The sequence below is a fragment of the Pelobates fuscus genome, chromosome 8 (assembly GCF_036172605.1).
Source record: "Pelobates fuscus isolate aPelFus1 chromosome 8, aPelFus1.pri, whole genome shotgun sequence".
Classification (NCBI taxonomy): domain Eukaryota; kingdom Metazoa; phylum Chordata; class Amphibia; order Anura; family Pelobatidae; genus Pelobates; species Pelobates fuscus.
Window position 1 is genome coordinate 167649704 of NC_086324.1, and position 15823 is coordinate 167665526.

General features: G+C 40.5%; 1 protein-coding gene across 1 annotated transcript; it reads left to right on the forward strand.

The window, feature by feature from the left end:
• Window positions 1–556: 556 nt before the first annotated feature.
• Window positions 557–15522, forward strand: LOC134571992 (serine/threonine-protein phosphatase alpha-2 isoform-like). Its single transcript, XM_063430736.1, has 7 exons — window positions 557–824; window positions 9599–9730; window positions 11121–11351; window positions 12206–12310; window positions 12735–12958; window positions 13069–13203; window positions 13872–15522. The coding sequence occupies exons 1-7, from the start codon at window positions 770–772 to the stop codon at window positions 13974–13976; spliced, it is 987 nt and encodes a 328-aa protein (XP_063286806.1). The 5' UTR covers window positions 557–769; the 3' UTR covers window positions 13977–15522.
• The last annotated feature ends 301 nt before the right edge of the window (window positions 15523–15823 follow it).

Below are 15823 nucleotides of genomic sequence, written 5' to 3' on the forward strand. Positions count from 1 at the left end.
TCTCTCCCTCTAGCTGTGCCTCACTTTCTGTCACTCTCTCTCTCTAGCTGTGCCTCACTTTCTGTCACTCTCTCTCTCTCTCTAGCTGTGCCTCACTTTCTGTCACTCTCTCTCTCTCTAGCTGTGCCTCACTTTCTGTCACTCTATCTCTATCTGTATGTCTAGAGATACAGTGCCACACTCTCTCTCTAGCTGTGCCTCACTCTCTGTCACTCTATTATTCCCTCTCTGACTCTCTGTCTAGCTGTGTCTCACTCTATCTCTAGCTCTCTTTGTCTGTCTGTCTGTCTGTCTAGAAGGATGTACCCAGCTCTCTCTAGCTGTGCCTCACTCTCTATCACTCTATTTTTCCCTCTCTGACACGCGCTCAGGAATCCCGCTATTTTTACCTGCTGCGCGTTTCCACCAATCAGCTTCTCAGAACGCTGCTCTCACCCTCCAGCCAATCAGAAGCAGCTGTGCCTGCCTCTCAGTTCATCTCCCCTCCCCCTCCACCCATCGGGCCTAGTACGCAACGGAAAAAGGTGGGATGGGCGTGGTCACATTCCTTCCGTCGGCAGCGACCAATCAGCGGCCGCCGCTGGCAGTGACGCACGCGCGCGCCGGGCGCTCTCCCATTCACAAGGCGGGCGGTTAGGAGGGGGAGCGGAAGCAGGGCCTCGTGCGCGCGGTGACATCACTAGCCGGCGGAGGAGACCAGAGCGAGACCCGGGCACCGGCGGACACGTGACCTCACCCCGATCACAGCCAGGGAGGCAGCCAGTCAGCCATGGGCGACGGAGAGAAACTCAACATCGACTCCATCATACAGAGACTGCTAGAGGGTAATAATAATAATATAATATAAATATAATCTACCTAATAATAATATACCATCATACAGAGACTGCTAGAGGGTAATAATAATTTATACCATCATACAGGGACTGCTAGAGGGTAATAATAATATATATACCATCATACAGAGACTGCTAGAGGGTTATAATAATATAATCTACCGAATAATAATATACCATCATACAGAGACTGCTAGATGGTAATAATAATATATACCATCATACAGGGACTGCTAGAGGGTAATAATAATATATACCATCATACAGGGACTGCTAGAGGGTAATAATAATATATACCATCATACAGAGACTGCTAGATGGTAATAATAATTTATACCATCATACAGGGACTGCTAGAGGGTAATAATACTAATATATACCATCATACAGGGACTGCTAGAGGGTAATAATACTAATATATACCATCATACAGGGACTGCTAGAGGGTAATAATACTAATATATACCATCATACAGGGACTGCTAGAGGGTAATAATAATAATATATACCATCATACAGGGACTGCTAGAGGGTAATAATAATATATACCATCATACAGGGACTGCTAGAGGGTTATAATAATATAAATATAATCTACCGAATAATAACATACCATCATACAGGGACTGCTAGAGGGTTATAATAATATAAATATAATTTACCTAATAATAACATACCATCATACAGAGACTGCTAGAGGGTTATAATAATATAAATATAATCTACCGAATAATAATAATATACCATCATACAGAGACTGCTAGAGGGTAATAATAAAATATACCATCATACAGAGACTGCTAGAGGGTAATAATAATATATACCATCATACAGGGACTGCTAGAGGGTAATAATATATACCATCATACAGAGACTGCTAGAGGGTTATAATAATATAAATATAATCTACCGAATAATAATATACCATCATACAGAGACTGCTAGAGGGTTATAATAATATAAATATAATCTACCGAATAATAATATACCATCATACAGAGACTGCTAGAGGGTAATAATAATATATACCATCATACAGGGACTGCTAGAGGGTAATAATAATATATACCATCATACAGGGACTGCTAGAGGGTAATAATAATATATACCATCATACAGGGACTGCTAGAGGGTAATAATAATATATAATATACTGTGTAATAATATAATATACCATCATACAGAGTCTGCTAGAGGGTAATAATAATTATATAATATACTGTGTAATAATATATACCATCATACAGAGACTGCTAGAGGGTAATAATAATTATATAATATACTGTGTAATAATATAATATACAATCATACAGAGGCTGCTAGAGGGTAATAATAATATAATATATACCCTCATACAGAGACTGCTAGAGGGTGAGACCCATATAATATAAATATATCTATATACTGTGTAATAATATATCATACAGAGACTGCTCGAGGGTAATATAAATATACAGCAACTGCTTGAAGGTTAGATATATATCTATATCTCTATATCTATATCTATATATCTCTCTATCTCCTCATATAGACTGCTCGAGGGTGAGACTCGTGTGTGTGTGTTTATAATGTGTAATATATCATCATACAGAGACTACTGGAGGGTGAGAGCCCAGGCAACACGTATATTATAATTTACTGTGTAATGTTATACAGAGACTGCTAGAGAGTGAGAGCCCGATGTAATATATAATGTATTATTATACTGTTTAATATCATAAAGGGGCTTTTTAAGGGAGTGTACTTTATCGGACATGGTGTGATACAGGGGAAGCTTTTTGTACAGGCTGGGGATACATAGTGTTATATAGAACATGGTGTGATACAGGGGGAGGCTTTATATAGAGACTGGGGATACATGGTGTAATACAGGGGAGTCTTTATATACAGACTGGATACATGGTGCTATATAGAATGTGGTGTAATACAGGGAAGGCTTTAAATACAGACTGGATAAGTTGTCCTATATAGAACATGGTGTGATATAGGATAAGGCATTGTATAGGGAGTGAGGCTATGTAGCAACATATAGATCGTGGTATGAAAAAAGAGGTGGCGTTGTAAAGGAGCTGGGCCTAAATGGTAAAATATAGATCATGGTATATAGGAGGAGGCTTTGTAAAGAGAACATTATATATGATATATAATAAGGGGCATTATATAGGGCAGGCATAGGCAACCTTTGGCACTCCAGATGTTTTGGGCTACACATCCCATGATGCTTTGCCAGCATTATGGGGGATGTAGTTCACTACATCTGGAGTGCCGCAGGTTGCCTATCCCTGATATAGGGGCTGGACAGTACTGTGTAGAACATGGTATCACAGGGCATTCTATATGTAGTGCTTTGTAGCACCAGTCCCTATATAACATAGTATTACATGGGAGAAGGTTTATATATGAACTGGATATACATAGCAGTATACAAAATGCTATATATTGTGTAGCTCGGTATAGAATAGTATAACATGAGTAGGGACTTGGGCTACATGGCACAATGTGAAACATGGAGGGCCTTTAACCCCTTAAGGACACACGACGTGTGTGACACGTCATGATTCCCTTTTATTCCAGAGGTTTGGTCCTTAAGGGGTTAAATAGGAGATGGGGCTACAAAGCGCTATGCAGAAAATGATATATTCCCATAGGAGGGGGTTCTAACTGAATAATTAGAATGTGGAATCGTGCAGTGCATTTGTATCTGTATGGTTTTTGTTTTTTTTCCCCCCACTTATAACTTTCCTCAATGTGAATGTAATATGAAGGGGTAATTAAATTAAAATAATTGGCTGCACGTTTTCTTTATATGAATTGACTCCGTGGATCAATTGAACAGTTTAATGTATCTACCCTTATGTTAAACTGATCAAATAATGCAAGTTCTTCGTCACCTGTATTGTGAAGGGGATTGCTTAGCAACCAAAACCCGATCGCTAAATAAATCCCAGTTTTGGTTTCCCCTGGTTTAATTGTGATATTTGTAAATGTGGATTTACAATAGACCGTGATGTATCGGCCTGTGGGGTTTACTAAATCCTGTATGTATACGGTATTTATTGTGACCTTGAATGTTTGTCTAATATATAAACCGCTGAATTGAAGGTGTTTTTATTTTTTCTCCCACAATTATACACTGAAATTGAAAGTTCAATGAATTTGTTGTGAATAAACTTGACCAGTGTCTGAGTTCTTTTCGTGAGTATGATTTAACTTACATTTTTGAAATGTACTCCATAGCTCACTGTTTATAGATCAGGTTTTCTTTCCCTTTTGAAAATATCAGATTTTGATATAGGGATTATTTCAGTCGGCAGTCCGGAACTTGCAAAAGTAGCAAACATGGGACTTCAATGGTTTGCTTTATAATAACTATAATCAGAAGCTTTTAGAGGAAATGATTTTTTTGTTAATTAGCACCTTTACAGCCCTTGTGTGCTTAGGGCTCATTGCTTTGGGACTCTTGAGTGTGTGGAGGCCTAATGATAAAGTAAAGAATGGCTTTTACATTTCTCATTATCTGTTAGATGCCCCTATCGTTGTAGTTTGCTCTATTGCAGGTTTGGGAGCAAAAAAAGGTTGGTCTTTTGTATTCAGACGCTGGTGTTTTGAAGAAAGGATGCTTTGCCCTTATGATTACTTACAATACAAACTAAAATTTCAGTTGGGATTCTTTTAAAGCAGAAAGTTTGACAAGGATCAATATTGCAGGGGGGGGAGGGGGTGTTGCTTTAGCAAACCATATGGAATGTAGATTTCCTTGTTAAACTATAAATGTATTAATGCACACTGATTGGAGGAGGACATTGTGAAAGTCTTATGGAGAAGGGAAAGGAGTTCCACAGAAAAGGTGCAGCCCTGGAGAAGTCTTGGAGGCGAGCATCAGATGTGGGAGTACGGACAGAGGATAAGCGTAGGTCTTCAGCAGAGCACAGGGGCCTCGACGGGACATATTTGTGTATTAGAGATGATAGGTAGGTTGGAGCAGCATTATGTAGGGACTTGTAAGAAAGCACTAGAATCTTAAATTGAGCCCTATATCTACATAGGGGGGAGGCGTTTAAGGTACGGGCGGACAGGAACATAATCCTCGCCACCACATTCATTATAGATTGCAGCGGTGCAATCTTGGAACACGAAAGACCACTGAGAAGGGGATTGCAGTAGTCAAGGCGAGAGAATGGCATGGACCAGCACCTTGGCTACGCCTGGTGTTGAATGCTTGAAGGATGAAGGAAATGTACCGGAGGAAAGGGAGAGATCGAACATTTTAGTGAGAGGGAGGCAGTGTGCGGATTAGATTCGAGGGAATAGGATCAAGGGAACCTCTTCCATTGTAGTAAGTGCGAATGAGCATAAAACAGCGGAGGGAGTGGGGTGGGTGATGTATTGTAAGAGGAGGGAGAGAGGTTAGAGATAGACATGGACGCTATTCAGGTTGCAGTCTGTACTGCTGCTTTTGATGGTAGATTACATTTGTGTGTTTGTGTGGTTATTTGTATAATACAGTAAGTGGTACTATCCATCTTCATTCTGTGAAAAGCAATATAGCTACAAAGTCCTGCTTGATTCTTTAAACTGTCAGTGGTGGATTAAAAAAAACTTTAAAATCTGTGCCCCCATCTACCTGGGGAAGAGGAATAAAATACCATTTCATATTCTATTGATGTAAACCCCTAGACGTGTTTATGATTTATTTAATGGCATTGGGTACAGTTTGAACATAATGCTCTTTTTATGACGTGGGACACGTGCAATATATTGTATAATTAAGCTGTGCCAGCCCACATCAAACTCATTGGCGTTTAGCGAGACATCTTGCTTGACTTCTTGATATTGTAGAGGAATAATGATGATTTCTTCTGATGAATTCCACTAAACATACTAGGGATTTTTCTTTGTGGAAAATTTAGCTTGGTTTAACCTGCTGCTAATTGGAGGGCACTAATGAGGCCTTTGTTTCTAGATCTGTTATTGCCAAAGGCTACGCTTTAGAATGAGTGGTCTTTTATTAAAACTCACTTCTGCGTCCTAGTCTACAGATTCTGTTAACGTACTGTGCAGCTCAAGCTGTGCCAGAGCCATGTGCTTGGTTTAATAGATGTACCTTAGTACATGGACTTCGTCTTCTCTCTCAACTTCCTAAACAATGTGGCTCCTAAACTCAAAATGGTAATTACCTGTTTATTTCCGTTTGGTTTTTAATGTTTGGCCGGTAACATCCCACTAGAATCCAAGGAGATTAGTACATCTTGAACCAGCTGGCTATGTCTATAGTTGCCATCTCTGTCTCTTGTATATGCTTGTCGAAGAAGATGGCTTGCCATAAATATGGATAATGGCGGTATAGCAGGCAGGTTAATATTGAAAGGGGTGCACTCCTCAATGGTTTACCTTAAAGCAGAACTATCCCTGCTCTGACACGTCTTTGCATCAATATACTGTTAAAGCATTGTCTGGTGTTGGCTGTGTGTGTTAAGAGTTCTTCAGCATTTTCTTGTCTTGGTCAATATGCCTTCAGGTTTTTTTTTTTTTTTATTCCATAGTCCTGTGCACGGCACCGTTAATTACACATGGTGTGGTCTGGCTGTGACAGGACAGATGGCTGTACACTTTAAATTAAAAATCAAAGCGGTTACAAACTAAAAAGCCAATTTTAAAATGTATCCAACGTGTGTTGTTGAAATATGCAATTATCTCACGTGCTTGTTCTGCAGTGAAACCTTCCTTCATAGTGTTATGTCAGGGTAGCTTTCATACACTGCTCGGAGGCAATACATTAACAAAATCCTTTTCCATAGAGGATCTTATTGTGTAATGAAATGGTTTAACTCTTGTACTGCCCATGGCACGAAGATGTGAAGTGTTATGGTGGAGCTGGGAGTGTCCATTGACGACTGTGTAACAATTCTTACCTTGTCAGTGTTTGAATGAGTTTGTGTTGGAAACACCTGAGCTTACTCCCAGGTCCATCGATACTCGTTAACTGCTAGCTAGAGCTTATTAGCAGCAGCCCTGCGAGTTAGGGCAGGCCTGAAAGTAGGTGTTGGAAGGGGATGTGGTATAGGTGGGGCTCGCTGGTTTTTCAAAGCAGTCTGTCATATAAAATGGCCATTTGTTCTCTGGTCTTTAAATGTCTTTGTAGTGCAATTTGCAATGAATCTCTTCTGGGCAGTCACCTTCTTTGTTCCCTTTTGGAAATAAAGATTTGCTTTTATATATTTTTATCCTTACAGTATAACTAATTGAGCCGAGCCTGGCTGCTGTCTTGTCTTCATTTGTGGAAACCTGTTGTATTGATTAAAATGGCGATCAATAGTGCCTTGCACAGAGAACCTAATTAAATTCCTTTGATTAATGTTTGTGCCATGTACTCTGTGAAAAACTATTCTATGTGAAGATTGGATTTATTGATGTTAAAATATGCAGTGCAAGTAGTTGGTGTTCATATGAACCCAGGTTTTGGCAAATTTCAAAATAACCTTCTAGCATATTGAAGCAGTTTTGGTGTATAGATCATACCCCTGCAGTCTCTCTGCTGCCTAGGAGTTAAAACATATTTATTTTCCCATTTTATGTAGCTCTCACTGTAACTCACAGCCTCTATGGGGAAAAAGTTATGTTTTTAGTCAGATGTTAACTTGCTTTAGAAGTTTTATCTCCTGCTCTGTAAATTTAACTTAAAGGACCACTATAGTGCCCTGTGGGTGCCCCCACCCTCAGGGTCCCCCTCCCGGCGGGCTCTAGGGAGTGGAAGGGGTTAAACTTGCCTTTTTCTCCAGCGCCGGGTGGGGGACTCTCCTCCTCCTCGGCTGAATGCGCAGGAGCTGCGTGCGCATTCAGCCAGTCCATAGTAAAGCATTCACAATGCTTTCCTGTGGACGCTGGCATCTTCTCACTGTGATTTTCAGTGAGAAGCGCCTCTAGCGGCTGTCAATGAGACAGCCACTAGAGGCTGGATTAACCCTATTATAAACCTAGCAGTTTCTCTAAAACTGCTATGTTTATAGAAAAAAGGTTAATCCTAGCTGGACCTGGCACCCAGACCATTTAATTAAGCTGAAGTGGTCTGGGTGCCTATAGTGGTCCTTTTAATCACAAACAGAAGGCTCCTGAAAGGTCTTGAAGGCTATTAACAGAGCAGGAGATAAGAAATCATAAACTAAAAATGTGCAATAAACATTAGATCTTTTTACAGGAAGTGTTTAGGAATGCTATGTGAGTCACATGCAGGGGTTAACTCCTTAATGGCAGAAACTTGAGACTGCAGAGAAATGATATATACACCAAACCTACTTCATTAAACTAAAAATTGTTTTGGTGCCTATAGTGTCCCTTTAAAGGGCCACTATAGTGCCAGGAAAACAAACTTTTTCCTGGCACTATAGTATTAATAGGTCCCTCCCGCCGGGCTGAAGTGGGAGGACGGGGGTTTATCACTTACCTTTCTCCAGCGCTGGGAACTATCCTCCTCCTTCGGACATCATCGGCTGAATGCGCATGCGCGGCAAGAGCCGCAAGCGCATTCAGTTAGTCCATAGGAAAGCATTCTCAATGCTTTCCTATAGACGCTGGCATCTTCATACAGTGAAAATCAGTCGGAAGCACCTCTAGCGGCTGTCAATGAGACGGCCACTAGAGGCTGGATTAGCCCATATGTAAACCTAGCAGTTTCTCTGAAACTGCTATGTTTACAGCCGGCAGGGTTAACCCTCGATGTGGCACCCAGACCACTTCATTGAGCTGAAGTGATCTGGGTGCCTATAGTGGTCCTTTAAGTCATAACATGCCTGGCATGTGGTAAGGACAGAAGCTTAATCTATCTCAGCTTGTGTAGAGCTAAAACTCAAAGGAGAAGGCCTAAAAACTTAAAGGGATGCTATAGGTACCCAGACCACGTAACCTAAATAAAATCGGGGTACACTGTCCCTCCTTAGCCCTGCAATATAAAACTGCAGTTTCAAAGAACTTTGCATGAGGGCGTCAAAGTCCTATAGGAAAGCCTTGATTCAATGCTTCCTGTGAGGATGGTTTAATGCATGCAGTGCTCACCGCACATGCACATTTTGTCCCTTATCTGATGTCGGCAAAGTACCCATCGCTGGGGGACCTAGGTGCTGGAATCGGGTATGTGAATGAAAAGGGTTTTTCTTTTACCCTTTTCATGAACTGGGGTGGCAGAGACACTTTAGTATTAAAGGGACACTCTAGGCACCCAGACCATATCAGCTCATTGAAGGTGTCTGAGTGCACTGTTCCGGTCCCTTAACCCTGCAATGGTAATTATTGCTGACTTTGAGCAATACCGGTAATTACTTTGCAGGGTTAGCTCTGAGTGGTTAGACAAATGGTCACCTAACTGACTCTGGAAATCTTCACGCTCTGCATGAAGACATCCAGTGTCACCCAACACACCATTGGAAAATATTACTGACCTCTGTAGGGGAAGACTATATAGGCAGAGCCTAAATCAGGCCAAGGGGCATCTGTGCTGGAATCAGGTAAGTGACAGAAGGGCACTGTTTTCCTGGCACTATAGTTTCCCTTTGAGAATACATATTTGTATTGGCTAAAATGTTCCTGTAAGGCTGGCAAAGAATCATGGGAGTTATGATTTAGAACTGCTGGATGATGGGAGAAATCGCCTATTATGACCCTTGCGTTTGAAAGGCAGGAAAGTGGGAAGAGATTTCGTCTAGGAGAGGTTTGACACTACACAAATGACTTTTTAAGTATCTGCACCAACACTCCTTTCTCATCCACAGTCAAAGGATGTCGCCCAGGGAAGAATGTTCAACTGACGGAAAATGAGATCCGGGGATTGTGTCTGAAATCTCGTGAAATCTTTCTGAGCCAACCTATCCTGCTTGAGTTGGAGGCCCCACTCAAGATCTGCGGTGAGTACAGACTCTTCTAGTTAGATATTCTGCATTTCACTGGTATTATTTACAGCCAGTGCAGAGAGCAGTTATGATTTGTGTGCAGCAGCCTCTACCCCTCATTGTTTCCAGATAAAGTGTCTGTCGTGCTATAGCTTTACTTCTTTTGTTTGTGGTTTTTTTGTTTGTTTTTTTTCAGTCAACTTTTTATCTGTTTATCTTGTCTTGGCAACTCTCTCAGTAGACCAGACTGATCTTGAAATTATAGACAAGTGATGCCTTGGCAGGAGTCATTAAGCACAACAAGAACCTGTTTGCAGAGATGGCTGATGGAATCTGTGTTCCAAATAAAATACATTTTACAATGTTTGTTTTTAAAAACACACAGCAATGCAATTCTTCAGTTTTTTTTGTACTGGGAACAGTCTATGTATAGTGTTCTGATACGCTTTATTTCTTCTTTTCAATGCTTTGTGTAGTTACATTTTTATTGTGTTTTTTTGTTTGTTTTTTCTGTCCATATTTAAAATAACAATTTCAATAGAAATTAGCACTATGAACACTGATCCACCTGCCTTTGAAAGACTTCTCACTGAAGTCTGTATGGACCAAAATGCCCACGTGGGGCTGATCTGCAAGGTGTCTCCATGAAAGGCCTTTGGTGTTTTGTCAGAAGAATAGGAGTGCTTGCAGTAGCTGGCGATGCTAGAGGTCTGGGTTTTTTTTTTTTGTTTGTTTTTTAATGCCGTCAGAACAAATGACACGTCGTCTTTGGAGGGTATATCTACTAAATAGTTTAAGCTTATTCCGTGTTGCTTTTAGTGATTTCTATGAAAAAAAATCTCATGAGACATGGGTGGCTGTTACTGGAAGGTATTTAGAACTGGGGTACCCAAGAGGTAGATCCCCACATATTTTGACTTCACCGTGCTTTGCTATTCTCAGTGTTGCCAACTGAAGCTCATTGCTGTAGTAACTGAGCTTTTGTTGGACAACAGAAATGCTTCTTATAAAGTTAGTTCCTGTATTGTGTGGTTTATTTTATTTTTTTCTGTGTAGCATCTTTGTAGTTTATTTAAAAAAAGTGCATGTCAAGTGGTTACTAATGAAGTTCTAATTTTAAAGCGACACTGTGACCATGCTGCTTTAAACCAGAATGTGGTGGGTCCCTTTAGTCATCAGGGTGTGGGTGTTTGTTTAGAAAAGAATTGGACAACCTTGAACATGCATCAAGCTGTTCTCGATCTGTGATTCTTTGCCAACCCAAAGCTGGCAAAGGATATTGGGTAGCTCTAAAACAGCTGAGGTATACATTTCTGACCACACGTGTTTGGGTGTCATGGGTGGGGTGACTCAGGGTCCAGTTTAATTCACTAGGTGAATAACCTCCATTCTTCTCCCTTAACAGGTGATGTACATGGCCAGTACTATGACCTCCTGAGACTGTTTGAATATGGTGGGTTTCCTCCAGAGAGTAACTATCTGTTCCTTGGGGACTATGTGGATCGTGGGAAGCAGTCACTGGAGACCATCTGCCTGCTTCTCGCTTACAAGATCAAATATCCAGAGAACTTCTTCCTGCTGCGTGGGAACCACGAGTGCGCCAGCATCAACCGCATCTATGGCTTCTATGACGAATGTGAGGATTTTAAATAAAGGGGCTTGTTTATTTCTGGGAATCAAACTGATTAGGGCAGGATGTTTCACTCCCATTGATACTGACTGAATTCTGTTTTTTAAAGTGTTAAATAGTGTCACCGTCTGATGTATAGCTCCTGGCAGTTCATCTCCGTTACTCTGCTTTCTTGGTCATGGCAGCCTGGGAAGTGCTGGCTCTGACATCCTTCTCCATTTTTAAAGGATGACATTGATATTTAAATTCTGGTTAAACAGACTTTGGGCTGGGCACTGTACAGGGGTCATGCCTAGTGTCTCAAGTAAAACAAGGTTATTAAATTGCAGCCACACGCTCTGGTCATGCAAAACACATTCCAAGTGGAAGGACAATGGCATCTGAAACTGGAATCGATTCCATTTATCTTAGAGTACTAGTGTTCTATATGAAGTGGAATCCTCTGAATTCCTCTGTAAAGTACACGGCAATAGGTAAATAGATCACTGCAAGGTGGGCATATGGTCTGAGACTGAGAGCTGCTGGCAATAATTAGTTTGCAGCTTCCAATGCAGAGATGTAAACAATATAAAAACGAAGGATTAATTAAAACACCCATTACATTTTATATTGAGACCATTAAAAATAATTCTCTTGTGTATTGTCCACAATGCCCTCTTCGTTATCCTTATAAAGAGTCATTACAGATGGCGTCTGTAACCTCGTAACAAGACACATGATTGTGTTGACATTACATTTTAGACATGGTCTTGCAACACTTTCCCTAAACAAATGCTCCTAGACTCCTGTTTTAGCTTTCAGATATTGAAACCATATCTGCCCTTTTACGTTCTGTAACATGGAGCGCCCTCTTCTTACAGGTAAGAGGCGGTATAACATCAAACTATGGAAGACTTTCACAGACTGCTTTAATTGTTTACCAGTGGCTGCAATTGTGGATGAGAAGATCTTCTGCTGTCATGGAGGTGAGGTTAGGTGTCCTTGGGTGTGACTAATTTTCATGGGAAACTTATTCTTGCTATAATCCACCTGCAATAAATCCCTTACTTGCCAATTGTAAGATGAATATGAAATATTCCCCAGACATGTCATCCTATAAATACCAGCAGTACTTATTTTTTTCTGTCCGCAAATTGAATTGTTTTGTTATTTTAATCCATTTAATAGTGAAGACCATACACTTGGACAGACTGACCAAATCTTTATCAAGTTATTCACTAACGTGAGAATTTAATATTTAAGGTAAAAATGACCAAAACTGAAAATTCCTTTAATTCAGCGATTAATGGGTTTAAATTTAACATTCACTTAATTCTCACTTTAGTGACTAAATTTGTTTGTCTCTTCTCTCTTTATTAGTCTTTCTCGTAACAAATTCTGTGTTTTCAGGACTTTCCCCTGACTTGCAGTCTATGGAGCAAGTGAGGAGGATCTTGCGCCCCACAGATGTACCAGACCAAGGACTTCTATGTGATCTGCTGTGGTCTGACCCAGATAAAGATGTCCTTGGTTGGGGTGAGAATGACAGGGGAGTTTCATTCACCTTTGGAGCAGATGTTGTGGCCAAATTTCTTCACAAGCATGACCTGGATCTAATCTGCCGAGCCCACCAGGTGATCCCCTTTCATTGGGATTTATTTGTATTTTAATAAAAAAGTTTTGTTGTTTTTCTCCCTGTTTTTGTTCCTTCCTTATTTAAAGTCCTTATCTTATTCCTTCACAGGTGGTGGAAGATGGCTATGAGTTCTTTGCTAAGAGACAGCTGGTGACCTTGTTCTCGGCTCCCAATTACTGTGGAGAGTTTGACAATGCTGGCTCAATGATGAGCGTGGATGAATCACTAATGTGTTCTTTCCAGGTTCGTTTCGGTAAAATGACGCTCTAGGTTCAGAAATAGCACACATACCTGTTAAACTTGGTGGGGTAATCTAGATCAAAGACCTGCTCACAATAATTTTTTTGACCCAGATTATATGGTATGATTGCCATCCTTTAAACATTTGTGACCTTCACACTATACAATGAATAAATCTCCCTTTATATTATATGAAATTTTAATTGCATTGTAACTCAGTTATGTGTAAGAACCTGAAATAAACTAAAGGATACGACAGAAAAGACCCCAGTTATAACCTTTACATTTCCAAATTAAATTTTATATAAAAAATATATTTATTTTTTCTGTGGGTGAAGGCCAGTCTCCATATGCAAATGTTTAGTCAAACCTTGAGACAAAGTAGGTGAACTGGTTGACTTTAAAAGGAAACCTATTTAAAAAAAAAAAAAAAAAGTTTACTATAGTGCCCCCTTCCTACATCGCAGAGACTATTTTGGCCAAAAAATATACATTTTGCACTTGGGCATATTCCTGTTATACCCTAATTTATATAAAGGGTAAGTAATTGGTTATTTGGTTAACTTGCCAAAGGACTTGGTTTAGAACTTCAGGAAACCCCATATAAACAGTATGGCTTCACAGATGCTCTTTAAAATGTGACGTTTAAAAAAATTTATTTTCTTATACAGATCCTGAAACCTGCTGACAAGAAACTGTTCGCTTATGGCGGAGTAAACCAGACCCGCCCCGTTACCCCACCCAGAAATTCGGCCAAGAATAAACAGAAGAAATGACATGTCGAGGCTCCTACCAGCTCTTCCCCGACTCCCCGCCACCTCACACACTGACCTCCGGCCTCGTTTCATCTGAACTTTCTCCCTCTCTCCCTTGGTAGTGGGAGGTGGAGGCTGAGAGATTCTACTTACCTCGCACTGACTTTTGGGATGAGGGGGAGGATGGAGGGCGCCTGTGAAATGAGCTGATTTTCTGCCTTAATCCTTAGAAGCGGCCAGCAAGAATCGCTGCATCTACAACCTCGCAAGCTGCAGGCACGGAAGAAAAATAACTAGTTTCTCATGGCAATGCCTTAATGCAAGTGAATACCGGTAAATCAGATGAAATCTCAGGGTTACACCTTACAGGTCTTGCAAATTTCTGGACAATGGCAAAAAATCAATCAAATCCTCACTTTGTAGCCTAGTAGCTGCAAATGGTTAACTTGTCTACCTGCATTTCAGTATGCCTGGGCTTTCTCTAGCTCTCTAACAAGGGGTCTTCATTTTGTGACAGCTGGAATATATATATATATTTTTTTTTTCTCCCCTGAACATTGCCCAGTGATCCATTCCAGACATATTAGTCTACACATGTCTTATGGCTATAATCCTCTTATTTTTCTGTATCTAAATTGCCTGTTTGTTTGAGAGTGGTAGGGCTTGGCTACATTACTGGTGGGTTCCAGGTATCATGCTCAGCCGATCATAAAGAGCTGAGCATTATAATTTACAACCCTTGAAGGTCTAAGGAAGGAGCCAGTTTATTTTATTTTGTGGTTCCCTTTCCTTAATGAGGAAGTTGCCAAATTTGGGGGATTAAATAATTGGATCACAATTTATAAAAAAATAAAAATTCTCTCCCATCCCTCCCCCTCCCCATGACTGTCCTTTTCAAATGTGGAAACCTGCATGCTATGTCTTTTTATTTTTATTATTTTAAATCAATTTTTTTTCTTACATTTTGGCTGCAGTGTTTGTTGGGTTTAATTCTAGAATACTGTATGTTGACTGCCATCTAGGTGTTATGAGATGGGACCAGCGACCAATCTCCTCACTTTTGGAATTGTGTAATGAAAAGGGAATCGGAACTAAAGGAGCATGTCTTCCGAATACTTTAGAAGGCCATGCACTGGCATGGGATACGCTGCTGTCCTAATACTTGTGGACCATCTGTGTAACCTTGGAGAGGTAGCTAAAAGGTGCATAACCACTATGGTGCTTCTCACGTTGCTGCTGTAAATTCTCGTGGTGTTATACAGTTTATGCGGCAGTGTGAAAGAACCAATCAGAGCTCTGAAGGGTGTTTTTTGTTTTGTTCTTTGTTCCGCTTCTTACCTCTTTGTCTCGCAATACTTTATGTGCAGATCTCCCATGTGCCGGAATGTCACTTTAATTTTCCAAAGCTTCCACCCAATTTTAATTAATTTCCTGAACCACTACTCTGTTTGCCTCTTATTTTATTATTTTTAATTCGTAGGCCATCCATATGTGGTAGTGAGTTACACATGTACTTTTTTTTTTTGTGAAAATTTTTGTTGACCTATTAAAAAGGATGTGAGCTTGATATACATTGTCTACTGTAATGGGCCTACTGTGTAAATCGACCAATGAAATGATTTTTGTAGACATTGACACTGAATCCCTTGCTTGTTGAGGGACCAATTGGACTCTGCGTGGCTGGATAAGGATGGGGTTCCCCATGGATGGCATGAAGACTATTTTACCTGCTGTATGGTTCTGCATCTCTATAAGAAGGGAATGTGGTCAGCTGGGACTGAAAGGGGTTTGGGCCTCAGTGTGGGAGGAGGGGCGCAATTATTTTTGTGTTTATCCTTCAAAGCTATGAATTGTGGCTTTTTAACTTT

What these genes read in the sequence shown, in the direction of transcription:
- LOC134571992 (XM_063430736.1), top strand. Translation starts at nt 770, where the DNA reads ATGGGCGACGGAGAGAAACTCAACATCGACTCCATCATACAGAGACTG. An exon ending in GATCTTCTGCTGTCATGGAG is followed by an intron (nt 12,311 to 12,734) that starts GTGAGGTTAGGT and finishes CTGTGTTTTCAG; the next exon opens with GACTTTCCCCTGACTTGCAG. An exon ending in TAATCTGCCGAGCCCACCAG is followed by an intron (nt 12,959 to 13,068) that starts GTGATCCCCTTT and finishes ATTCCTTCACAG; the next exon opens with GTGGTGGAAGATGGCTATGA.